This window comes from Paroedura picta, chromosome 16 (assembly GCF_049243985.1).
Source record: "Paroedura picta isolate Pp20150507F chromosome 16, Ppicta_v3.0, whole genome shotgun sequence".
Classification (NCBI taxonomy): domain Eukaryota; kingdom Metazoa; phylum Chordata; class Lepidosauria; order Squamata; family Gekkonidae; genus Paroedura; species Paroedura picta.
Window position 1 is genome coordinate 14,924,034 of NC_135384.1, and position 27,636 is coordinate 14,951,669.

Below are 27,636 nucleotides of genomic sequence, written 5' to 3' on the forward strand. Positions count from 1 at the left end.
GATGCAGCTGAATGGGGTGACTTTGAATAAAAATCCCATGGATCCATCCCTTGGAGATAAAACTTGACTTTGACCTAATTCCATGGTTTAATTACAGACAAAATACAAACAAGGATTTATTTTCTCTACATGAAGATATCCCACCTGGTTAAATGTTCTGTGCCAAACAATTTGATCATTATGAAGGGTCAATTCTTCACCTGGAGAAGCCCAAGGATCAAGTCTTCCAACTTTCAGTCTAATGAAGGAGCCATTTGGGAAAGTGACCCAGTTGGTAACATCAAAACCACTTTTCAGTTCCCCATTTTCATTAAAATGTATTGTTTCACCAGCACTGTTGTTGAATGTGATGCTTCTTAAAAAAAGATTTATCTGATTGAAAAAAAAAAAACAATTGTAAGCAATTTATTGAATTACCATGGGCCATATTGTGTCTTAAACTTTAAGACTTAAAGGTACTGGGACAAATGGTATCCTGTGCTACCCTGAGATGATAGTGATGCTGTTGATTCATTGATAATAAAGCAAAGTTGGGTTTAATTAATTAAGGCCTTTTGGCTTGGGTTTGAATTCCCCTAAAGTATTAGAGTCACTATTTGGTATCTTGCCAGACTGAGACCCAGAACTCTCTAGTTCGTAGGTCCTTTAGCAAGTCTTGACTGGTGAATCACATATGAACTTTCCTTAAGAGGTTTCCTTTGGCTATGATGGTTGATCCCTGTATTGCATTTGAGTGGATATAATGCATTCCATGTGGATCTGCCTCTGAAGGGTGCTCAGATATTCATCTTGGTTTCCGAAAAACTTTTAGTACACTAACTGCAGTGGTTAGCATCCTACTATGATGGAATGAGCAGAATTAAATGGGCTGTTGTTTGTTATCATACAGTTCCTAGTGATTGAAAATCATGCCTAGAGGATTTTGCTGCAACATCTCATAAGTGCTGTATGAACATGTGAATGTCTATAGGTGTTAACACCACACAGAGCCAGAGAGCTTTGACTGACAGGCTGCTCAAAGGCATTTTAGGTTAGTATCAGTTGAACATAAAGACTTTGGAATTGATGCCTGAAGAGAACACAATTTAGTTCAGACATAGAACATGTACTGCTGAACTCTGTCTGCAGAGAGTTTAGCACTGACTAAGAGCATTTTATCAAAGACAGAGGACTGGGAAGGCTGGCAAGGAGGAGTGGGAAAATTGGGCTAGGTAAAGGGATTTAGAGAAGTAATAACCTGAGTAGTTGATATAAGAGAAATGAAAGGGAAAGCCAATTTTTGAGGGTGTGAAGGAGATGAGATCAACAAACTGTGTTACCTAAAGAAGTGCATGAACCCAGCTCTCAAGTAAACATGATCTCCAGCAAACCAGATCTGTGTGCTCTCACAAACAGACTGAAGATTATCTACAAACAATTGCTTGCTATGATTTTTTTTCTTCACTGATTCACTCTGCTTATTGGTGCTGCAACAATTTCAGTGTTCTTCATGATTAGGTGATCTGTCCTTGTATTGGGTATATGTCTGGAAAACTGTTTCAAAATCTGGACATGGATTTATGCGGTACAAATATTTAAAATGTCATAAAAATGTGAAAAAGTAGGATGTCTTTATGATGTTCAGTTTGAGAAGCAATTACCTGCCAGGGTAGCACATTAGAGAAGTCTAAATTTCTTCCTTTCTCTCTTGTTCTGCATTGTGATCTGAGTATGAAAAAGGCATGCAAAGTTTGTGCCACTGCATAAACAGCATTGTACACATCATAACTGTGGCCAGTCATGTTCATTTCAATATAAACAAGTGGAAGGGAATCCAGCTTCTCTTCTCCCGTGCACATTCTCTTGCTGTCCCCATGAACATCTGGATTCCTCAGTGAACAACTGAATGCCTGCTCCCAGAAGTTCTCATTAAAACCATCTCCTTTTTCCCAGAAGGGGCTTATGGACTGCAGAAATGTTTTGAATCCGGGTGGCTGATTGGAGTGAACTGCAAGAGATAAGGCACCATGGAAGGTTTCTACATCCCGAACTCTTTGAGCAGACACTGATTCAAAATCCCAGTGGCATGTGATGATCCACACCTTATGCAAGGGAGGAAATGAACAAAATGTTCCTAAAACCTACTGGATCATATTGAACAATTTTTAATGTAAGTATGAACTGCTATGAGGCACATGTCTTCATGCTGTTCATTTGGTGTAGGGGTCCCTTAATTAGTAATAAATTCTGTTATTTAAAGAGTTCCTGTAGGAGGAGATAGTGGCATCAACAATAGGATGTTGTGTATATGTGTCGGGGCAGTAAAAAGGCTATGCTACATGATATGACTCATCATGTGTTCCTTCCAAGCTAAACGCTTTGATCAGACACTCGTAGAGTTGCCTGCTCTGTGTTCAAAAAACCTGGAGACTTTAGGGGTGAAGCCTGCAGACTGCAGAGTTCTGCCAAGGGAGGGACCTAAGTGTTATATAATGCCATACTGCCCACCATCTAAGAAGCCATCTTCTCCAGGGGACCTGATTGATGTAGTCTGGACATGAGCTGTAATTCTGGGGCATTCCCAGGTCCTACTTGGATTCTGGCATCCGTAGTCAAACATCAGTCTCAATAATGTTATTTAAAGGCCATAGAAGGTTATTTTCCATAGGAGAGATGGCACATGGGAAGAAAAAGACTCTTGTTCTTCCCTGGCCCCCTTCCCTGTCCCAAGTAGGAAGTACTTTCACACATTTTGAGCTGTGTGTGGACTATTCTAAGCACTCAAGGCTCAGCATAGACTATTCCAGTAAAATTCTTTCTCTGGGGCCTTTTCCAGCAGTGATTGCATCTCCTGTTCTGAAAGGATCAGATTTGGGGAGATAAATTCCATTACCGGAGAAATCTAGATAATCAAGGAAAAACTAAATGGCTTTTGCAGTGGTGATACTAAGGATTAAAATGTGGGGAAATGCACGGTTTGGTGTGGAGACATGTTTGGTAATGCCTAAGAATTGTGGCTATGTGCTACCATTAAGGAAAAACATGGTAATGAACCAAAATACCAGTTTTTGTGTGTATCCTTGAGGATTTAATCATGCATAATTGTCCCGGGAACTTGTCCCAGTGAATACTTTATCAATATTTCTCCCTTACAAGAAACTTTCTGTTGTTGAGTTCAGGCCTCAGGACAATGATATAACATTTGGGAAGAAAAATGCAACCAAGTAAGCCAGCACTAGAGATTAAGATGGAGAAGATCTCCACAGCCACCATGGATTTCCCTTTGGTGCACAGGTAGCTTGGAATAAAAGACAGCCAAACACTGCAAAAGAGCAACATGCTGAAAGTAATCAACTTTGCCTCATTGAAACTGTCAGGTAACTTCCTTGCTAGAAAAGCCACCATGAAGCTGAATGCAGCTAGAAAGCCCATGTAGCCCAGGACACAGAAAAACATGGCTGCTGAGCCCTCGTTACATTCCAGTATGATTGTCTCCTTCAAAGAATGCAGGTCCCTATCTGGGAATGGAGAAGAAGTACTGATCCAAAGAACACAAATGCCTACTTGGACAAGGGAGCAAGCAAAAACCAGATAATATGCCTGTCTTTTCCCCACCAATGGCCTTAGCCTAGATCCTGGTTTGGTAGCCACAAAGGCTAGAACCACACTGAATGTTTTGGCCAGAACACTAGAAATAGCTATTGAGAATATGATGCCAAAACTTGTTTGTCGGAGAAGGCAGGTCATCTTTCCAGGCTGCCCAATGAAGAGTAAAGCAGAGAGGAAGCAATGAGCAAGGGAAATGAGAAGTAGATAAGTCAGGCTGCGGTTGTTGGCCTTGACTATGGGAGTATCCTGGTACTTCAAAAATATTCCAAGCACCACAGCTGTGACCAGGGAGAAAGAAATAGCTAACATTGCTAAGATGAAACCTATTGGTTCTTCATAAGACAGGAAGCTTACATCCTTGGGGACACATTGATTTTTGTTGTAATTCGAATAGTGATCTTGCGGACAAATGATACAGCTATCCATGTCTGAAGAGAGAGAGAAAGAGAGAGAGAGAATTTATCATTATCATTAATTCAATTTTTGCCCCCCACTTCTGAATGGCTCATGGTGGGTTACAAGGTCTTTATAAAATCTCCAATAACACTCAAAACCACAGACAAATATACAATCAAAATTGAGAAGATAAAATAGGATATGGCGTAAAAAACAATTTCTGTTTTGATTCAACACATCCCCCCTGATATAATCTCCTAGAGGGAGGAAGGAAGAGGGGCAGATGGACTCCATAGGCACCATATACATAGTTGTATTACGTTATACTATTTCCGGATTTGTCTGCTTTTACACCGCATTTTGTCCTGAACCAGCGTACAAGCAACTTTCCCATCATTTCCCTAGAACAGACACCTTGTGAGGTAGGTGGTGCTGCGAGAATTCTAAGAGAACAGCTCTGTAGGATTAACTCTAAGAGAACTGTTATCAGGCTAAGGTCATCCAGCTGGCTGGAACTGGAGAACTGTAGAATATCTCTTTTAAACATGCTGTAATGAATATTTTTTTTCTAGATTGCATTGAACTAGTATATACTCTTGAGCAATATTCAGTTCTGATGGCACTGTCACAGTTCCACAGGCCTGTAGAACAGAACGTTCTCCTATGTCTTTCCTTGAGGCCAGCGCGGATAAGATCAGGGGCCCCTCCAAAGCCTAAGTCGGGATATCAGGCTACTCCTCGTAACCCCTGAGGCGGGATGCTGTCTGGTTTTGATTGGAGTAAGATGGATCATTATTTTGTCCAGAAATACAAGACTATGTGTGCTGTATTTTTATATGTTGGATCCTATGGGGGGGGTTATGGGGAAATGTTGTTACCTGTCTTAAGCCACATGCGGGAGTGGCAGGCTGGAAAATAAATAATAAATAAATAAAAATAAATAAATAATAAGAGAACTGGGTTGTGTAGATTAGGAGGAAATCTCAGCAATGATTTTAGAAAGATTCACACTCCTCATTACATTATATAGATATAATGTTTGCCACAGCATAATGACTGAGCTGCAGAAAAAGTTTGTTTAAAATACTAATATTTTTGATAATCAGGTGCACATACTGAAAATGAAAACTACCGATATAATCTCTACTCTATCCTGTATATTACAATCAACAATTACAAATGGAATATATGAGGGAGTAAAAAACCCTAAGGGTCTTCCTCAATGGTCAAATAATTTTAAATGCACTTAAACAATAAAATGGCATAATATTGGGCTTGATAGATGGTAAAATAATTCTACAAAGTGAATAATATTTATGAGTTTGTGCTCCATATTAGACAACTTTTATCTATATACTAGACCTAAAGCCCATTACCTGGTTAGATGCAAAGGGTACTAGTGGGGTACGTGGGAGGGAGGGAGGGAGGGAGGGCAGGAACTCCTGGAGCCCTCTCCCCCTATGGTTAGGGAGAGGCCTGATGTGGTACAGCCATGTCTCCAGGAGCCCCGCTACTGCACCAAGCAGGCCTGACACCCCCCATGAGCTACTTGAGTGGTTCTGAGAGGCTTGGCCAAGCAGGGCCAGACAGCCCTGCCTGCCCCCCATCAGATAAAGGCCTGGTGCTGAACAGCTGCACAGCCAAGCTTCCCAGAGCTGCTGAGGCTTGGCTGCGCAGTGCCAGGCAGCCCTGTTCCCCCCACCCCCATTAGCAAAAAGCCACTTGAGCAGCTCCTGGAGGCTTGACCAGGTGGTGTAAGGCCTACCTCCACCCCCCGTGACATCCAGTAGCCAAATGGTAGCCACCAGCTTTGCCGGGTTTGTGGGGTGTTGGGCCTGAGGTGTGCCAGCCAATCAGGAGCTGTGCAGCTTCTGATTGGGATGGATTCAGAATCTGGACACTCTGGAGGCACAGACATTGTCTACCCAGGAGGCTATTTTAGAAATATTAAGAGGAGTAAAAAGTGTTAAAGATAAGTTGTCACCTTATAGATTTTTTTTACCAACCAAGCAAGCCCCAGTGATATGTTATGTTATAGTATAAGATCATTTGGCATTATTTGGTCTCTGAGAAAGACCCTTAGTGTCCAAACACTTTTGGTCTTACTTCCTTATTAATCAACCAAAGAAGCAAGCAACATGAAAAGTGTATGCCCAGACTCTAAAGATCAAGTATTTCATGGGCCATGAAATTATAAGTTGAATATAATACTGTGTATAATTGACATCTCTGTTTTAATAACAATTTTTTAATTTTCATTTTACACAAGATAGAAAAATACAAGTACACTAATAAGGCCCATCATATTGCATAAAATAGAAATATAAAGTACAGTAAGCCCTAATTGTGAATACTGATAATTATACAACTAACAATACCCCCCTGCAATATAATGTCCCTTTATGATTCATTGTGGACCCCATTGTTCTCGAAAAGCATCTTCTGTTTTGCCATTAACAATCAATGTCAATTTTGCCATTTTGGCAAGATCTACCGGTTTATCTAACCAGTTATCTATTGAAGGTAAATCTTTCGACTTCCATTTCCTGGCCAGTATCAATCTTGCTACCATAGCCATGCAGAAAAAGAAAGTTCTGGTTTGAGGTTGAACTGCGGTGTAATACTTAATAATGTACATTAAGGTTTTAAAGGAAATTTTTGAATCAAGATTTTCTCTAGAAAAGTGTGGACCTTGATTCAGAATTCATAAATTTTCTTACATTTCCATCACATATGAAAAAAGAGCCTACTTTGTCTATACATTTTCAACACTTGTTATCACAACTTTTCACAATCCTTGCAATCACTTTATCAGTCACATAACACCTATAAAATATTTTATAGCAATTTTCTTTAAGGATTTGACTATTTGTAAGCTTAGGAATTCTAAACCGGACATAGTTCCATTGTTCTAACATCACATTTGTCTCAATATTTTGCATCCATTTAATCAAGCCAGGCTTTACCCGTTCCATCTCAGTTTCATATTTTAATAAAGGTATCCCCTGTGCAAGCACCGAGTCATGTCTGACCCTTGGGGTGACGCCCTCTAGTGTTTTCTTGGCAGACTCAATACGGGGTGGTTTGCCAGTGCCTTCCCCAGTCATTACCGTTTACCCCCCAGCAAGCTGGGTACTCATTTTACCGACCTCGGAAGGATGGAAGGCTGAGTCAACCTTGAGCCGGCTGCTGGGATTGAACTCCCAGCCTCATGGGCAGAGCTTACAGACTGCATGTCTGCTGCCTTACCACTCTGCGCCACAAGAGGCTCTTCATATTTTAATAGCAACTTGTATATTTGACTCTATAAATGAGGTTTCTCTTGGATCAGCAAGTTCTCAAACTCTGGTATAGCAGCAGCTAGATTTAATGGTTCATGAAACTCAGCTTTAAATCTGGATAAAAGTTGATTGTATTCTAACCATTGAATTTTGACTTCTTTTTCTAGTATTTGCAATTCCTTAAGCTTGCCAGATTTGGATAAAAGCTCCTTATATTGAAGGCAGGTCAATCTCTTCTCTTGGGCTTTGTTAAAATATACTTCAATCCATGATTTCATTGCTGATGGTGCTGGTGAAAACCTTTCTTTATACTTTATCCAAACATTTAGTAATCCTATATGCCAAGAACTTGGGGTTGTCTTAGACTTTTGTTTTGACAATAGTCACAAAATTTAATGTAAACTATTAGCTAATATTTCTTTTTCAAGAATTAATTCCCTTGTCTGCGCGTCCAGTATCCAATCTGCTATAAACTTGAGTGCTGCCACCTGCAAGTTAAGGTTTAAGTTTGGGGCTAGGCTTGTGCGATTCGGCCACTTTGGCGGCCGTTCCCTCCGGGCGCAGCCAGCGCCGCGCCGCCCTGCACCGTGCCGCAGGGGGGGAGGGCGGTGCCGGTGGTGGCGTGACAGCGGGCGCAACCATGCAGGCGTGGAATTCCATGCCTACGTGGTTGCGCCCGCTGTCCGGGCACCGCCCTCCCCCCCCGCGGCGCGGTGCAGGGCAGCGCGGCGCTGGCTGTGCCCGGAGGGAATGGACACCAAAGCAGCCGAATCATACAACCCTATTTGGGACGCCTTGCCCTCCTCTCTTCTTGTCGTCTTGGAGTATGTTAAAATCTAACATTGGCCATTTGTCACTCCAAATAAATTTATTAATGACTGATTGCCATTTCTTCAGTGTCTTCTTGGTGATCGCAATTGGTAACATTTGGAATAAAAAGTTAAATTTGGGCAATATGTTCATTTTGACCACAGCCATTCATGCTGACCAAGACAGTTTTAATGCATCCCAACTTCTCTGTTAATTCTGTTTCCTACCTATCTGCTCAGAGATCATCCCATCTGGACATGGAACACAGTCATAGCAGCAAAATTTCTTTCCCTCCTTCTTTTGTCGGCTGTAGCCAGGAAGGCAGTGCTCATTGCACACAGAGACTGGTAGAACCTGTTCACAAACAGGAAGGGAGATTGGCACCCACAACATGTTCACTGAACACAATCTATTTTTTTTGTATCCCCCTTTTTATTTTCTGAAGCGGCTTACAATAGCCTACCCTTCATTTCCCCAGAACAGGTACCCTGTGAGGTAGGTGAGGTTGAGAGGGATCTGAGAGAACTGTGACTGGCCCAAGATCTTCCAGCTGGCTGCTAGTCAAGGAGAAAGGAATCAAACTGTGTTCTCCAGATAAGAGGCCCCTTTTCTTAGACTCTCAACCAGACTGGTGTTTTTAGGAAAATAACTTAGAAAACCTGGTTTAAATCACAGAGCTGGCTTTATCGTTTTAAAGCTTGCTGGCTTTATCCTAGCCTCGTTTTTTTCTCAATCATCCTTACGATTTGTTGATATTGTGAGAATTAAATGGTGGAGAAAAAAATCATGTTCTAATTTTGGGAGAAAAGTGAAGTATTAACTTCTACAGAAAAAACGATACAATATACCCCTGGTCTCTTACTCAGAATGAAGTCAGTCATACTAACAACCAATGGGCAACATGTTACCATGTGATTAGTATGAGTCACCAATGCCAAACAAAATGCCTGAGCCCAAGGCCATCTCTGTCCAGTTTCTTCACATTGCCAGAGCCCTGAGTGGCCATTCTAAAACTTCCCTGAACAATTTGCTACTGCACCAGTTTTTAATCTGGATCAGTCTTTTTTCAGGGAGAGACTAAGACCGTTTATGCACTGGGAACTTCACTGCCCCACCCCCCTGTCAGGAGCACAGATCGGGGGCTGATGAGGTCCAAATGCTCCCCCATGTGGGTGCAGGAAGAGGTGGGGCAACCTGCCATGACTAAAACTCCAGCCTGCAGCCCAGCATGAAACCTCCAGTGCATAAACGGTCTAAGAGAAGAAAGTAGGCAAAGCTTTAGGCAAGTGATAGACGAAGAATGAAATCTCAATTTTTCCATTGATGCCTCCTGGGGAACCTTGTACAAGTCAATTTCTCCCAGCCTATTCCACACACATTGGATAATGATCTTTCAATGCATCTTAGAAGTCAATTTTGAAATCTGGAAGAGGAAAATCCAGCTGCGAAAGCACATTGAAAGTGCATTATCCAACACACGTAGAATATTGTGGCTATAAAAGAGGAAAGGAGGAGGATGAAAGGTGCTTTGGGCCACACATTTGGAGAGAAAATGGAGGAATAAAGAAGCCAATAAATTGGTGATTTGGAAAGGCAGACAAAATAAAGGTTAACTGGTGAATGGAAGGGAAAGTCAGTGAACAGGGAGAGGACTTAGGAGATTTCAGGAGCAAAGAAAGAAGACATCTTGTGGGAAAGGGGATACAGGTAGAAATGAGGTAACCACCACAAGTCTTCAATGGTTTCCTTCTTATAGAGCACACCAATTGTAGATCTAGGTTAGAAAGCTAATAAGGGCAACACTATTACAACAAGAAGAATAAACATGTGGGTATTGATACAGCAGCTGAAACCTTAATCTTGTGAACATTGAGTAACATTCTGGCCCATGGTATTAAGAGGGGATTTCTTGATCAAACTGAGAAAAGACAACATTTACTCAAATATTTCATTTCTTGTAGTTCAATAGATTTTCTTAATATCATGAGTGAGCATTGTCATACATCCCACAAATGAAAACAGTGGGAGGATTTTTCAAGATTAATTATTTATTTAAAAAATTATCTATAACCACAATGGACAATTATTATTGTTGTTGTTGTGTTGTTGGATTTCTAACCAGCCGTGAGCCTCAGGCTCGTGGCGGGTAACAACATGTTCAAACCCCATAAACTCCCAAATACATAAAACACCCCAACCCCTCCAGCCCACCCCATCTGATGGTGGCGGAAAACCAAGGGTCACTGTTGATGTAGAGGGGGGGCAATTTAAAATGGGAGACGCCGGCCTCAACCATAAGCCTGGTGGAAGAGCACCATTTTGCAGGCCCTGTGGAAGGATGGCAAATCCCGTTGGGCCCGCAGCTCCTCCGGGAGCTCATTCCAGCAGGCGGGGGCCAGGACCGAAAAGGCCCTGGCCCTGGTCGAGGCCAGACATGCTTCCCGGGGGCCAGGAACCACCAATAAATTAGTCCCCTCCGAGCGTAACGCCCTGCGGGGGGCATAAGGCGCCAGGCGGTCCCTCAATACTGGGGTTTACAGGATGTTCCTGTAAATAAGGAAGGTGGTGAAAAATGCTAGGAGGGTCCATCTCCTGGACGACATTGATCTCATTCCATGGTTTAATTACACAGCAAATGAAAAAGATTTTTTTTTCTATGAATGCGGATATCCCACCTGATTAAATGTTCTGTGCCACACAATTTGATCATCATGAATGATCAATTGTTCGCCAGGAGGAGCCCAAGGATCAAGTCTTCCAACTTTCACTCTAATGAAGGAGCCATTTGGGAAAGTGACCCAGTTTGTAACATCAAAACCACTTTTTAGTTCCCCATTTTCATTAAAATGTATTGTGTCACCAGCGCTGTTGTTGAACGTGATGCTCCTTAAAAAAAGATGCAGCTGAGTGAGAAAGAAATGAAATAAAATGTAATCAATTTTTGCAATGATCAAGATTCAGACTATGTCCTAAAGATACTGGAACAAATGGTATCCTGTCCTACCCTGAGAAGACAGTGGTGTTATTTATATCCAGTAATAATAAAGCAAAACTGAGTTGAATGAATTAACCTCTTTTGGCCTGGTAAAGTATAAGGGTCATCATTTGGTATCAAGCCCAATTGAGACTCAGAGCTCTCCAGTTTACAGGTCTTTATCCAGTCGTGACTGGTGAACCATATATGAACCTTCCTTAAGAGGTTTCCTTTGGCCATGATGGTTGATGCCCGAGTTCCTTGCAGTTGGCTAGATGTAATGAACTCAATATGGATCTGCCTCAGAAAAACTGTTAGCCACTAACAGTAGTAGTTAACATCCTATTATGATGATTTGAGTGCAATTAAATGTGCTGCAGTTTGTTACCATAAAGCTCCCAATGATCTAAGATAATATTTAGGGGATATGTGCTGTATGATCATACAAGGGACTATGAGGGTTTAATGCCTAATGGAGCCAGAAGGCCTTGAAAGACAAGCTGCTCAACGGGATTCTGTAGGTTAGTATCAGTAAAGCCTCTTGTGGCGCAGAGTGGTAAGGCAGCCATCTGAAAGCTTTGCCCATGAAGCTGGGAGTTCAATCCCAGCAGCTGGCTCAAGGTTGACTCAGCCTTCCATCCTTCCGAGGTCAGTAAAATGAGTACCCAGCTTGCTGGGGGGTAAACGGTAATGACTGGGGAAGGCACTGGCAAACCACCCCGTATTGAGTCTGCCAAGGGTCAGACATGACTCGGTGCTTGCACAGGGGATACCTTTACCTTATCAGTAAAGCAGAAATACTTGGGAACTGATGGTTGAAGAGAACATAGTTTAGCTCAGACATAGAACAAGTACAGTTGAACTCTGTCTGTGGAGAGCGTTCTAACGCAGACAGAGGACTGGGAAGGCTGGCAAGGAGGATAGGAAGGAATGGGGAAGATCCACATTGGGACAGGAAAAGGGATAGATCCTAATGTTAGAGAAGGTTTATCCTGCATAGTTGATGACAAAAAAAATAAGGGAAACCCCAATTTTCTAAGTGGGTAGTAGGTGAGATGAACATACTGTGTTTCCTAAAGAATGAGCTTCCCAAGTTCATGAAGGCTGCTCTCCAGTGAATGTGATCTATATGCCCTCACTAAATGAGTGAAAATGATCTGCAAATCTTTGCTTGCTATGAATGACTTTTTCTTCACTGATATTTAAAATTTAATAAAATCTGAATAAAAAATGGTTTGCAACATAGCTCTGCACTGCAAATACTGAACTATTCAGAAATGCTGAGTGGAAATATTTGCGGCATTGCTTTCTTAACACACCAATTGAAGCGAGTGAAAACAGCAGGATGTCTTTGGGATGTACAGTAAGAGAAGCCATTACCTGCCAGGGTTCCACATTACAGAAGATTTGAATCTTCTCTTTTTCTCTTGTTCTGCATTTAGATCCAAGTCTGTAGAGGGCATGCAAAGCATGTGCCACTGCATAGACAGCATTGTAGACATTATAGCTGTGGCCTGTCATGCTCATTTCAAACAAAACAACAGGAACAGAATCCAGCTTCTCCTCTCCAGTACACATCCTCTTACTGTCACCATGAACATCTGGATTCCTCAGTGAACAACTGAATGCCTGCTCCCAAAAGTTCTCAATAAAACCATCCCCTTTTGCCCAGAAGGGGCTTATGGACTGCAAAAATGTTTTGAATCCGGGTGGCTGATTGGAGTGAACTGCAAGGGATAGGGCACCATGGAAGGTTTCTACATCCCAAGCCCTTTGGGCAGATGTTGATTCAAAATCCCAGTGGCACGTGACTATCCAGACCTTATGCAAGGGAGGAAATGAAATAAAGTTTCCTAAAAACAACATTATTCGCAAAACTAACATGGCTGAGTTTTCTCCATATACAAAATGCACATTAGCTTTGGTTTGAGAGTAAACAGTTAAATATTCAGCCTGTTTCATCAGCACATCCATCCCCTCTTGGAAATAAGTCTGCTTTGGTAATCTTATAATGTAGTCAAAACAGATGCCATTCTCAGAAAACATTGGCACCATGATCTGCATGAATCTGTCCCCACTGTCATCGTCTGCAGCAAGGAGTACAATCCATGTCCATCTGAAGTGGTGAAATAACCTGATAATTCCCATATACTGAGTGGCTTCATTTGGGACCATCTGATACATCGAAGAAATGAGCAATTGGTTATCCTTTCCTGGTGAAAATGATCCATAAGTGAGCTGGAAAAATAGTATACATGTGTGTGTGTCTGATTTTTTTTTACAAAATGGAATGAATTAAACCATTCAGTCTGTGTCGTTGTTGTGGTCATCGTCATCATCATCCTTACATTTATTACCCATTGCTGCCTGGCTAGCTGGCTTGTCACAGATTAAAAAATAAAAGTACCACATAAAATCATAAAACGCCATTCATCCCCGCCCAACCCACCCTGGTAGCAAATAACTTCACTCCTACCCCAACCCACCCATCTAGCCTGACAGATGTCTTACTGTGCCTTTGGGCGATGGTTCAGGGCATGCCCGATGTCTTGGCCATTGTTAGGAGGGGCCCCTGATCTTACTTGTCCCAGCCTCAACCAAATGCCTTGCGGAAAAGCTCCATCTTACAGGCCCTGCTGCCATGTGTTAAAAACATGAAATTTCCACAGACTCCTTTTGCTTGCCCCCCTTTATAGATGACCTACCTGTGGTAGCTTGTAAATGGTGACTATGGTGGCTATATTGGCAGAAATTTCTGAATTCACTCCTCCAATAACTGCAATCTGATTGCTCTGCTTATCACACTTGAAATTTGGAAGAAACTTCTGCTGTGAAGAAAGGAAGCTCAGGGTAGCTTTACAGGTCATCTTGGCTACATAGTAGCTGTTGAGAATGTGGAAGCCCAACGTGATGTTTGGCAAGATGTTGGGATTCCCATTGATCTCCTTGACAGCAAAAGCCAAGGCCAGGTTGTGCTGGTAATTCTTTAGAAATGATCTATAATGAGAGATATATAGATATATAGGTGAGCTTGAAAACTAAAGAGGAAAGATAGATCTTCCATTAGTTCTCCAGATTTATATCCCTCCTTTCTACAAGGAGCTATTTCATCACAGTAGGCCTCTGATCCTTTACAATTGTGCTTTTAGCAGAGGTTTGTTATTTGCAAATGCTAATGTTTATCTCGCTGAAAAGAAAACAAAATATACCATGATGGTTTGTGCATGTACAATTGAATTGTGGATATGGAGAAGAGGTTTGCAACCTAGCTCTGGACTGCAAATGCTAAACTATTCAGAAATCCTGAGTGACAATATTTGTGTCATTGTTTCTTAACACACAAGTGAAATAACACACAAGTGAAATACACAAGTGAAATAACACACAAGCAAGTGAAATAAGAAAGATGTCTTCACATGTTATATGCCAGTGCAACATGCTAATTTTCAAAATGCTTTGGGATGGTTACAAATGAACATAATCCGAACTTGATTTTCCCTACTTTTCCATTTTATATTGTATTTAATCCGAATGAATTAACTTTCGGGAGATTCCTCTCTTCCTCTTTGATACAATGAAATAATGACATTTATCATTTGGGAGATTTTTGATGAAAGCCTTTTATATTTTGGTGGCAATTGACTTTCCATGCAAAGCCCTGCATTGCTTGCTTAGTAGGCAGCTACTAAGGTTCAGTTCTACTTTCCCAATATCAGATTGAGATATTGACTTGGAGATGAAGTATTCCCTCTCCATGGCAGCACTGGTCAATTATCTCATTTCTAACTCTCATTTCCTTTTCCACAATCTTAGAAAATGTTGTTTCCCCTTTTTCCTGACTAAAAAATAAAAGTCTTTTTCATTAATCTTCCATTGTTGCACCTTGATCCCTCTCTCCTGGCAGTACTCTGCTGCAAAAACTACTCAATAAATCTTTTTTTGTGATGACATATATGAGCCATGTGTAGACAAGCTCATTCTTTCCCTTCCTCCTTCAGCCCACTGCACCTCTCTCTGCTCCTTTTGCTCTCTTCCATGCATCAAATGACAGATTTTGTCAAAACGATAAAAAGAGTACGAATGAACAGCTTACACAGGTTCCCCGATGAACAACCGGGTAGGCTGGTCTTTGAATGAGGGAATGTCGTATAGGTAGAAGACTTGAGAAACAATGGCACCCACAACCAGGTCACCAGGCTGATAAAACACATGAGGAGCAGGAAGAAGGTCAACAGGTGAGGTGCATTGAACGGGATACTTCTTGCATATGGCATCACACAGCAATAATAGCAGCAGCAGTAGTACCAGCATCTTCGTCATGAACCACTTTCTATCCATTCCCAGATGTCTGCTTGCACGTGCTGGGTTCTCAGCATTTGTTCTGTTCTGACTTTTCACAGGTCACCAACTAAATCTGCTGGTGTCCTTGAGGTAGTTGAACCTATAAGGAAATCTCAGCAGAAGGTTCAGTTAATGGACACTCCCCCCCCCCCCGTCTCATTTATCTCTCAGTACAATACAATTTCTTTGCCTTCTTACACTCTCCTCTCTTGGTTAATTGGGTGTATCTTTGCTTGGACTTGCTCTAAATGAGCTTGTCTACATCCCTATTCAACTGGGGTGCCCAAAACTGAACACAGATGAACAGACCCTTAAGACATGGCCACATAGTCTTGTTCCTCCAAAGGGGATGAACCTACTAAGAGTCAGTCATCAAGCAAGGGCAAAACTATCACCACATTGGAACAAAGGAAGACAATTGTAGATGACAATGGACACTTAGTAAAAACCATAGTCATAATTGCTAAACCAAATGAAAGAACTTTATAATGGAACACGTTAGAACTCTTTTGGAACCGAAGGAACATTCTAAGATCTGAATGGATGGCAACATGGAAGTATGTATCATTTAAGTGGTTTGGGGTTGCCAGCTTTCAGGGGATAATGTAATATGAGCAATATGCAGGTAATGTGCGAACATTTTATCACATGATATTGCAAACAACAGAGCTTTTCATGGGGTAAAATCTCAATTGTCCCCAATTTATCTATGCAACCATAAACTCTCAAGTGCAGTATACAGAGATTATGGTTGCATAGATGAACTGGAGCCATTTGTGCTTTTACACCATGAAGACCTCTGTTTTTGTATTTGGAAATAACCATTGCCGAAAAAGAGTATCACAAAATATAGCATTGATGGGTGTTATACTGACACTACTGTTGTTTGTAACATTGTGTGAGAAAATGTTTGCAGAATAACTGCATTTTGTGTGTATTCTATTCTGTTTTACTTCTCTGGCTTTATTGTTTTGATTGAACCTCCAGGGAGTGACTGAAGATCTCCTACTTTTCAAATTGATCACTAGTTCACCTGGCGGAAGTTAAAGGTAAAGGTAAAGTTATCCCCTGTGCAAGCACCGGGTCATGTCTGACCCTTGGGGTGACGCCCTCTAGCGTTTTCATGGCAGACTCAATACGGGTTGGTTTGCCAGTGCCTTCCCCAGTCATTACCATTTACTGGCAGAAGTTAAACAGATCCAATACCAATTCAAATGCCACAATTGTGAATACAGAACTTTTGAGAAAAGAGTATCACAAGCATTTTAAGGGCATGCAGACAATAACATATCTTAACAATAAAATATGAGTCCAACCTCACATTTAATACCAACATTTATTCAAAGTATGAACTTTTGAGTGCACGCACTCTTCCTCAGTACTAGAAAACTTCATTGGTCTTAAAAATGCTTTTGGACTTGTATTTTGTGCTGCTTCAGACAACCCCAGTTACCCACTTGACTATCCTTATCCATGGTTCCTCTATTTGCGAAACATCCTGGGGGGTGGAATGTGTCTGGCTGTCCAAGCTGGAATAGGCCCCTCCCCAGCCTAGCAGGCCAACAGGCCCTCATTAGCAGGCCCTCCAGCACAACCCTTAGCCCAGGGCCCTCTCCTTTTACCTGCTGGTGCTGAGGCGCATCTGAGAGCAAATAGGCTAGAGTCATGGGATGGAGGGTGGGACCTGCAGTGGCAGGACCAATCAGGGTGCAGCCAGCTTTTTAAAATTTATTAGGCATATAAAAACAGGTTGAGTTCACTGTTTTGGGTTTTTTTTTTACTTATTCTGGTTATCCATCCAGTTTTCCTATCTTATGCTGACCTTTCCATTATAAAGCTGATGCTTAGCGGAAAGCTAAAAGTCAAAGTAATTGACTACTACACATGTAGTAGGAAAATGTCCTAAGCTCAATTATTGGGATACAAATTGTCTACTACTTTCACTGTCTAGCTTTCTCAGGGTTCTCATTCCATTCTAGGTTCTTGCCCTGGTTTTCTCAATGGGTGCCTCTAGCCAGTACATGCTTTGTACAGGGTCAATCTGAATTCGGAAATCTTACATTCCCTTGTATATAAACTGTATTTTTCCTAGAAAGATACACGATCTCCCAAATCATAAGGAAACTCTGGTCTATTCATACTCACTAACCTCCTATACCTTGACAGCCAAATGTCTTTCTGCTCTCACATCTTCATAATCTGGACTGTTTTTCCACACAGAAAGACTAATGATCTTGGCCTAGACTTGAGAAGGCTTATATTCCTGAGGAATTCTCTGCTGATAGGTTGGTTTTCACTTGTCAAGGGCAGACAGACTAACAACTTGCTTCTGGATTAATAGGAAGCTTTATTGATAGCAGATCAGCATACCTCAACGATCATAGTCAATACAAGTCAAACAAGCACTTTTACACTCTCCCGTTCCTGCCCAAAGTTGCACAGTTCCCAGGGAGTGAAATCCCCCCTCCTACAGGTGCCAGTCTGGGTACCTCTCCAAGTGATAGCCAGGCCACTTTGCCTTGGGTGTTAAAAGCAGTTCCTCTCCTACAGATAACATGGTTACAGAAATATGCACACTACAGAGTCTAAATCATGGCAAGCAATGCAGGCAGTTCAGGGTTACACAAAAGTTCTCAAAACAGCACACAATAGAACAGGATGGAGTCACATAGGTAAAATACAAATCATGGCAGGAGTCAGGGCAACAGATCCTGACATCACTATGTAGAAGGGTAATATTGGCAATCATTTCCCATGCCTGAAATTTTGTTCATTCTTATCTCTACTCTTGGTAGATTAAGAGAAGGGATTACAGTGTTAGATTAAGTCCTGATAGACCAACTTTGAAATACCCACTCTGGTATATAAACTTCCTGGGTGGGGGGAACCATGGGTAAATACAGCTAAATATTCTGGCTGCTTCATAAGTGCATCCATCCCCTCTTGGAAATAAGTCTGTTTTGTTAATCCTATTGTGAAGTCAAAACAGATGCCATTCTCAGAAAACATTGGCTGTACAATCTGCAAGAACCTGTCCCCATTGTCATCATTTGGAGCAAAGAGCACAATCCATGTCCATCTGAAGTGGAGCAATAACCGGTAACCCTTATATACTGAGTGGATTAATTTGGTACCATCTGATACATAGAAGAAACAAGCAATTGGTTACCCATATACATTTTAAAGGGAATGAAACGTAACAGTGAATTTTGACAAAAGCATGTAATTTCCACCCATCCCTGTGCACCCCTGTATGGATTGCCTACCTGTGGTATCTTGTAAATGCCAACTATGGTGGCCATATTGGCAGATGTTTCTGAATTCGGTCCTCCAACAACTGCAATTTGGTTTCTCTGGGAATCACACTTGAAATTGGGGAGGAACTTGTGCTGTGAAGAAAGCAAGCTCAGGGTGGCTTTATAGGTCATCCTTGCCCCATAGTAGCTGTTGAGAATGTGGAAGCCCCAAGTGATGTTTGGTAAGATGTTGAGATTCCCATTGATCTCTTTGATGGCAAAAACCAAGGCCAGGTTATGCTGGTAGTTTTTTGGCAACGATCTATAATGAGAATCACAGGTGACCTTAAAACCAAAGAGGCCAAATATATCTTCCATTAATTCTCCATATTTATATTCCTCCTTCCTACGAGGAGCTATTTCATCACACTATGCCTCTGATCCTTTATAATAGTGCTTTTAACCAAGGCTTTATACATCCTAATGTTTATTTCACTGCCACGGGAAAACATATCATGGTTTGTGCATGTACAACTGAATTGTGAATATGAAGAAGAGGCTATTATTGACTTACCTCATAGCTCTACACTTTAAATACTAGACTATACAGAAATGCTAATACTGAGTGACATTATTTCAGGAATTGCTTCCTTAACAGATATATTGAAGCAACCGAAATAATAAAATTGCCTTCATATGGGTATGTGTCAGTGCAACATGCTAATTTTCAAAATGGTTTGGGATGGTTACAGATTAACCTAATCCAACCTTTCCGTATTTCTGCACCTTAAGTTGTAATTGATCTCAATGAATTATCTTTCAAGGGATGTCTTTCTTTCATTTTGGTATGATGAAATAATTAGTAAGTATTCCGTGTCAGCTGCAAGACTGGAAGATTATCTCCTTTTTAACTTTCATTTCCTTTCCCAATCTTGGTCCATGTTCTGGTCTTCCTTTTTCCTGGCTGCAAAAAAAAGCTATCTTCCATGCATCAAATTTTGTGTCCACAAGACAAAAGCCAGCCTTCCCTTCCATTTGACAAATATCATACACATTGACGATTTGGCTAAATGAATAAGCAATGCAAAGAGTAGAAATGAATGATTTACATTGGTTCAAAAATGAACAACTGTTTCAGTGGATCTTTGAATGAGGGAGTTTCATATATGTAGAAGACTTGAGAAACAATCTCACCCACAACCAGGTCACCAGGCTGATTAAACACATGAGGAATAGGAAGAAGGTCAACAGCTGTGGTGCATTTCATGGGATGCTTCTTGCATATGGCTGGACACAGCAATAAAATCAGCAGCAGAGAACCAGCATCTTCCTCATGAGCCACTTTCCTAGATGTTTGCTGCCATGCACTGTATTCTCAGCATTTGTTCTCTTATGACTTTTTATAGCTCACCAAATGAATCTGCCAGTGTCCTTGAGGTAGCTGAACCTATAAGGAAATCTCAGTAAAAGATTCAGTTAATGGATAGCACCCCCCCATCTCCCATTCATCACTTAACAGAATACATTTTCTGTCCTCTATGGGTGAACAGGCTGAGACTCCTTTGCCAAGACTCACTCTGAAATAGCTGCATCCATGCCTCAAACTGATTTTCTCTTTAAAACATCAATTGTAAAACAAGCATCTGATGGTCCAAGAAGCAGATCCATGACTTAGATCGAAACAAAGGAATAAGTTCTCACCACTACCCATCTCCAAAGTACCACAGTACTGTGTAAAATGTTATCCCCCCCCAAAAAAAGAGAACGAAGTGGGAAATATGAGGGATAAGAGAAGAGATTAATTGTGGGACTGAGGTTGTATTCATCTAGTCTTACCCAGTTCCTTCTATGCTACAGCCTCCATCTCACAGGGCTTTTGTTCATGCAGGACACACCATTCTCAACATAGCCTGATGATGCAGTGAAATATGATCAGTCTTTTACTCAGTTCATGTACTTTGTTATTTTTGGAGTAAATGGTGGTGTTAGGAAAGGCCTTCAAAGCATAGCCAATTTATGGAGACCACATAGTGGTTTCAAAAGAAAAGACAAACAGAAGATTGCCTGCTTCTGCAGAGAAAGCATTTCATTTCTTGGCAATCTGCAATCCAAGCCCACTAAGCTTCTCAGGTTTGATGAGATGGGGAGGGGGAGAATCTGAGCCATCCTACTCAAGATGAGTGGGAAACTCCATTACATGTGAATATACATTAGGAATGATAATAAAGAAGACTTACACAGCTCCTTATATGTATTCATCAAAACCCAACTAATTTCGGCAGACTTTATATGCAGTGGGGTTTTCTTAGTGACTTCTGGACATTTCTTGCCCAGCAAGAAAACAGCTGTAATGACAGGGCAGGCTTTCCTAATTATAGTGCTGCTGATGATTTTGGACTTGGTCTCAAATGGCAATTGAAACTGGCACAATTTAACTCAATATGTATATGTGCGGAAACATCCAAAAACACGCAACCCTGTCACTGTACTAGTGCAATGAACTTCCTGATTTTCCTGATTTTCCCAATTGACCTGAAAATAGAATTGGTCTGCAACGGATTCATTTAAACTTGCCATGGTATGGCTCTAAGCATCATTATCTGCTGATTCTAAACTGAATTTTAACATTGAATTTGATATTGATCTATTCCAGTGGCTAAATAATCAGTGATGGTGCCAAAGGAAAACCTATGAGGTTCCCAACCACCATCTGGAGGGCTGGTGTTCTCCCAGAATTACAATTAATCTTCAGTCTAAAGACATAATTTTCCTTTCTTGACCTCTGTCCCCAGATCTCCAAGATTTTTCTAATCCCTAAGGTCACCTGATTCCAATCAGGTATTCATAGAATCAAAGAATCATAGAATCATAGAGTTGGAAGTGGTCTTATAGGCCATCTAGTCCAACCCCCTGCTCAATGCAGGATCATCCCAAAGCATCCTAAAGCAAGGTATTCCAATAAGTTACTCCAGAAAAACTTAACACCTAAAGCCAGTTTGCTTCCGGATGAGGTTCAAGATACTGTTTTTGACCTTTAAGGCTTTACACAGCATGGCCCTGCTTACCTACGGGACTGCCTGCCTCCTTATTGTGCCCGCAGGTCACTTTGCTCTGTGGGTATGAATTTGCTGGAAGTCCTGAGCCCCCAGGAGGCATGCCTGGCCTTGACCAGGGCCAGGGCCTTTTCGGTCCTGGCCCCTAACTGGTAGAATGAGCTCCTGAGTGAGCTGCAGATCCTGTCAGGACTCCTAGAGTTTTGCAAGGCCTGCAATACAGAGCTCTTCTGGCTGGCATTCAGTTAGGGCTGGGTGGTAATCCTGGTCGTCCCCCCCCCCCCCTTCGGTCCCTGTGTGCAGTATTATGCGGCATTAGGGATCTTATGCCATCTATTATGTATTGCCAGTCAATATTACCATTAGCACCAGCCCAATGGTCCAATATATAAGTAGAGATTTTATTAGTATATAGAGTATACCAACTTTTTATGATGTTGAATATTGTTTTTAAGATTATTGGGGACTGTTTTAGATTATGTTTTAGATGTGACTTGTTGTACATTGTTTCTTTTTTGTGAACTTTGGCATACAAGTCCAATTAATTAATTAATTAAACCTTGGGATTAAATTTGTACTCTAAGACAAAATTACATTGTATTGTGTTAGAAAAGACCCCTTTTGATTGGTTGCGGCCAATCAAAACCATCAACATCCACTGGACTCCCAGAATTACTCTTCCCATACAGGTATTAATTACATCAAGGGGCAATCCTGCAGTGACCAATCTACAGGGTTACGGTTACAGTTGATATGTTAATGAATAAATTGTTGCTTTTCTGAGGCTGTTTTTTGGCTGCCTTACTTCCTTTAAGTTTGATATTTATTTATTCATTCATTCATTCATTCATTCATTCATTCATTCATTCATTCATTCATTCATTCATTCATTCATTCATTCATACTTCTATACCGCCCCTCATGACAGGTCATCTCGGCATGGTTTACACATAAAGTCAGTAAAAATACAGTATAACAGCCCATACAAACACTTAATTATACAAAAACTAAGAATAACACCAAGAGAAAGGTGGTGACATAATTTCTTCAGCCCAGTAACTGTTCGAGCCAGATCAGCATAGATGTTCCTAAAATCCTGTTCATCTGGAATGGGACCTGAATATGGGGAGGGATCCACCTATGTCATTTCCGGTTAGCATCCTGTTCTCAACCAAAGGCCTGGTGAAAGATCTCTGTCTTGCAGGTTCTGCAGAACTCAGCAAGCTCCGTCAAGTTTCTTAGCTCTTCCAGGAGCTAATTACACCAGGTTGTGACCACAACCAAAAAGGCCCTGGCCCTAGTTGAGGCCAGGCAAATGTCCCGGGGGGCCAGGACTACCAGCAAATTCATGCCCACAGAATGAAGAGCTCTCTGGGGGGCAGGGCATAAGCATATAAGTGGTCCCTCAGATAAGTAGGACCCAGGCCATGTATAGCCTTAAACGTCAAAACCAAAACCTTTAACTTGATCTGAAAGCAGACAGGTAACCAATGCAGCTGCCCAGATGATCCCCCCCCCCCAAAAAAAAAACCCTTGGCTTCTATGTTGCCACTTCTGAAAGGCTCATGACTGCTTACAATTAAAATATAATCCCATAAAACAATGATAAAAGTTTCCCAATTATAACGTCACTAATGGCAACAAACTCCCTCCCCCTCCTGGTGCAACAGACCATCTGAAAAACAAGCCTCAGGGAGATCTTCCTAGGGGAAGCCTTTACATTTCCCTTACTGATACAGAATTGGATCCAAAAGATTTCATTACCCAAACATTATACCCTTCCTCTTCTGGAATATATTCTGATAATGGATAGTTGCTCAGTCCAGAGGAGTATTCCTTACAGATGAAGAAGTCTCCATCCTCAGACAAACTGAACCTATGGATCTTAAAGGTAAAGGTATCCCCTGTGCTAGCACTGAGTCATGGCTGACCCTTGGAGTGACACCCCCCAACATTTTCATGGCAGGCTCAATACAGGGTGGCCTTGCCAGTGCCTTCCCCAGTCATTACTGTTTTACCCCCCAGCAAGCTGGGTACTCATTTTACCGACCTCGGGTGGATGGAAGGCTGAGTCAACCTCATGAACAGACAGCTTCAGACAGCATTTCTGCTGCTTACCACTCTGTGCCACAAGAGGCTCATAGCTATCTTAGGTTTAGAAAAAATGAACCTCCACTGAGTTGGATCCAGAGATAGAAAAAAATATTGTGATACTAAATTATTTCCTTTCTCTGACTTTCAGAAGCTGGCTTACAATTTGGAGTATGTTTTTTCTGAAGTGTATGACAATGCAAAGTCAGACTGAGAAATCTGGGGCTGCATTCCTGGTTTGTTGGATTCACCATTAGGAACTGAGATTCATGAAGTTCATAATGTAACTCATGACGTCCCTACGGCATGGTAGGCCAATGGTGAATACAAAAGTCTTGAACTAATTCCCTTCATAAATCAATGTGCAATGCCCATGAGGATTGACCCTCTGGTGACACTATTTTCTTTGTAGAAAATAAAACACCTGACATCAAGACATTACAAAATATATCTGCTTTCTTGAGGATTCAACCTGTCATGTTACTGAGACACATATTTGATTATCATCTCAATGAATGCAGTAAGTACATGGACAATAATACAATCACATTGTAGCCATTAAGACTCTATCACGCAAAATTTGTTGATAACCATGTTAACTGATTTCCTTAGCTAGTTAGATTTGCAGAATAGTTTAAATTGATAATCTGGATATGCTACATATTGTCCAGTGATTCTTCTTTAGCTTAAAAAGTAAAAGAAATGCATGTGTTTTTTTAAAGTTATGATCAGTATGATAGAGATGACAATGGTAGGACTGGACAATGAGACCAGGCTCAAATCCCTTTTCATGTATAAAGCTAAATAAATCAGTTGAGTTTGAAGGCTGTTACTGGACCATCCATTAAAATGTCATGTTATAATATATATATGTACCTACAGCCAGGTCAGCCCAGGTGATACTGTGCACTATAACCAGATAAAGCTTTCTTGCCTTGTGATAGCATTAAATACAGATTTATAGCAGGCTGGGTACAAACAATGAAAGTTCAACACCTTCCCAAGACAAATTGGTAGCCTAGAATTTCTTGAATTTTGACTTTATTTGTTGATTTTTGGTAAAACAATCTTCTTTGAATGACTATGTTTTGATAAATATTGCAAAAGGACATAGTGGCAGGGTGACATTTGGAAGCTTGACATTTTACTCTAGGTAACTGGCCATCAATCTTTGCCTAGGCATGATTGGAGCAAAAATAACCCCCTATTTGAGTGTAATATATTTAAAAACAAAGTTATGATGCTGCTGGAATTTTTGTAATGAACAAAATGGAAGGCATCCTATCTGGCAAATTTAGACTCAGTGGCTTTCATCCAACCGGCACTTCTGCTAGAAAAAAAAATGCTAAACTCCGGGTCAAGTCACTTGCATGGACAATAAACACGTGACACAGCTGTTTCAGAAAGGAAGAGAACATGGCAAGATACTGATTAAAAACGGGCATATTCCAACCCAGAGTAATTGTCTCGTAAAGTCATCAAGACTTTAATTTTTTTTAAAATTCAGATTTCAAAAGTGAAGCAAAAGTGAAACAATCATAGGATGCCATTGACCAGGGGAAATGTTCGAGGGGCTGGTGAGCAGAATGTTCTTTGAGGGGAACGTGGATCAGTGGTATAACATCTGCTTGGCATGCAGAAGGTTCCAGGGAAAATCCCAGAATCACTAGGGGAAGGAGCTGACAATAGGTCATGTAAAACAGGGGTAGTCAACCTGTGGTCCTCCAGATGTTCATGGGCTACAATTCCCATGAGCCCCTGCCAGCAAACACTGGCAGGGGCTCATGGGAATTGCAGTCCATGAACATTTGGAGGACCACAGGTTGATTACCCCTGATGTAAAAGACCGCTGTCTGGGACATGGAAGAGTTGCTGCAAGTACGAGCAGAGAGTATTGACTGATTGGCTATGGATCTGATTCAATATAAGACAGCTTTATGTTATCAAGACCTTTTCAAGGTCAAAATGGAGACAGGATTGCCTGAAACTATGCCCTCCCACCTAGCCACACTTTGATCTGCAGCTGCCACCATTCATGTAGTTCTGGTGGCAGTAACTATTGTATTCACCCCTGCAACAGGGAGTTATTTTGCTAAAGTGTGCTATAGGGCTTTTGTGTGTGTGTGTGTGTGTGTGTGCCATCAAGCCACATCTGACTTATGATGGCCCTGGAATGTTTTCAAGGCAAGAAAAAATCCAAGATGGTTTGCCATCACTTACCCCTGCATAGTTGACCCTGTAGGGAGCACAAATAATACCAGAAAGTAAAGAAGAGACAATGTAGGGACATTGACAGTCACTCAAACAATACCAATAGCAACAAAGTCGTTCCCAATAAAACTATTGTATTACTCACTGATATCACACTGCCCATGCACAGAAGGCATCAATTGAAGCACAGCCAACATACCTGCTGCCCTTCAAAAGGTGTGATCCTTCCACAACATTACCATTTGTCTACACCAAAAGGCATGCACCAAAGGCTTTGGGTAGCCACAGTCCCTTGCTTTCCTACCAATGGGCATTTTCATATCCAATCAACCCACATAGTAACAATTTGCCCTTTCACCGTGCAAATGGGTCAGAGCCAGAGAGTGAAGGAAGAAACGGCATTTATTTCAGTACCTTGTTTGACTCAAAACTGCTTATGTTCCTGGGAACATCCCAGTTAGATCCTCAAAAGTGCATTTCTTGCACAGCGGATCGGTCTTTGACTGCCAATTATAATTATGCTTTCATTGCTGTTTTTCCTCCAGGTAAACCCATTGATAAACCAAACGGTCATCACAGAATTCATCCTCCTGGGATTCGGGGATCATCCTGAACTGCAGATACTTTTCTTCCTGCTGTTTCTAATAATCTACATCATGACTGTCCTGGGGAATTTTCTTATTGTTGTGCTGGTTGTGACTGACAGGCATCTTCACATTCCCATGTACTTCTTCCTGGGAAACTTATCCTGTTTGGAGATTTGTTACACTTCAACTATCCTGCCCAGAATGCTCGTGAGTTTCCTGACAGGGAACAGAGCCATTTCCTTACCGGGTTGTTTTATACAATTGTATTTGTTTGGCTTTCTGGTGACTACAGAAACGTGTCTCTTATCTGTCATGTCTTATGATCGGTATTTAGCTATCTGCAAGCCATTCCAATACCAATTCCGCATGAATAACAAGGTATGTATCACTTTAGCAGCTGGCTCTTGGATAAGTGGTTGTTTTTCAGTCTCGGTAGTAGTTGTGTGGCTGTCACAGTTAACGTACTGTGGTGTCAATGGAATTGATCATTTCTTCTGCGATTTTGTGCCTCTGAGCAGACTGGCTTGCAGCGACATATCTCTGGTGATGGAGGTCGCCTTTATGTTGTGTTCTGTATTCACTTTGCCCCCATTTCTATTGACTATAACTTCCTACTTTTGCATCATAGCGGTCATTCTGAGAATCCCTTCAACCACTGGGAGACAAAAGACATTTTCTACCTGCTCCTCCCACCTTCTTGTAGTTAGTATTTTCTATGGCACCTTAATGATTGTGTATCTCTTTCCAGAAGGTCCCTTACTGAAGGGTTCATCCAAAGTGTTCTCCTTTTTCTATACTGTCATGACGCCAATGATCAATCCCCTAATATACAGTTTGAGGAATAAGGAGGTGAAGGAAGCCATGAAGAAGTGGACTCAGAAATTCTGGTCACCTCTAGGATTTTAGAAAATTTTTTATAGTGGCTCCAGATGTTTCATAAACTGACACATCTCTGTGTATTTTTGTTTCATGGAATGGAGACATTAAGTAGAAATAAAATGATACTTATTGTAATACTATTTAAGAAAATAACACTTCTCTTCATTTGTTGTTCTTTTTATCTTACCT

The 27,636-nt window shown here is 41.3% G+C and overlaps 2 protein-coding genes across 2 annotated transcripts; one reads left to right on the forward strand and one right to left on the reverse strand.

Annotated features, from left to right (window-relative positions):
• Positions 1 to 3,114: 3,114 nt before the first annotated feature.
• On the reverse strand, positions 3,115 to 21,782 carry LOC143825444 (vomeronasal type-2 receptor 26-like). Its single transcript, XM_077313474.1, has 9 exons — positions 21,692 to 21,782; positions 20,038 to 20,073; positions 18,657 to 19,042; positions 15,143 to 15,246; positions 13,755 to 14,046; positions 12,430 to 12,527; positions 10,751 to 10,961; positions 8,303 to 8,429; positions 3,115 to 4,016 (listed from the first exon to the last, which is right to left on the reverse strand). Exons 1-9 carry the CDS (start codon positions 21,780 to 21,782, stop codon positions 3,115 to 3,117), a joined length of 2,247 nt encoding a protein of 748 aa, XP_077169589.1.
• Positions 21,783 to 25,140: 3,358 nt separating this feature from the next.
• Positions 25,141 to 27,474, forward strand: LOC143825445 (olfactory receptor 10A7-like). The gene is made up of 2 exons (XM_077313475.1): positions 25,141 to 25,239; positions 26,527 to 27,474. The coding sequence occupies exons 1-2, from the start codon at positions 25,141 to 25,143 to the stop codon at positions 27,472 to 27,474; spliced, it is 1,047 nt and encodes a 348-aa protein (XP_077169590.1).
• Positions 27,475 to 27,636: the final 162 nt, after the last annotated feature.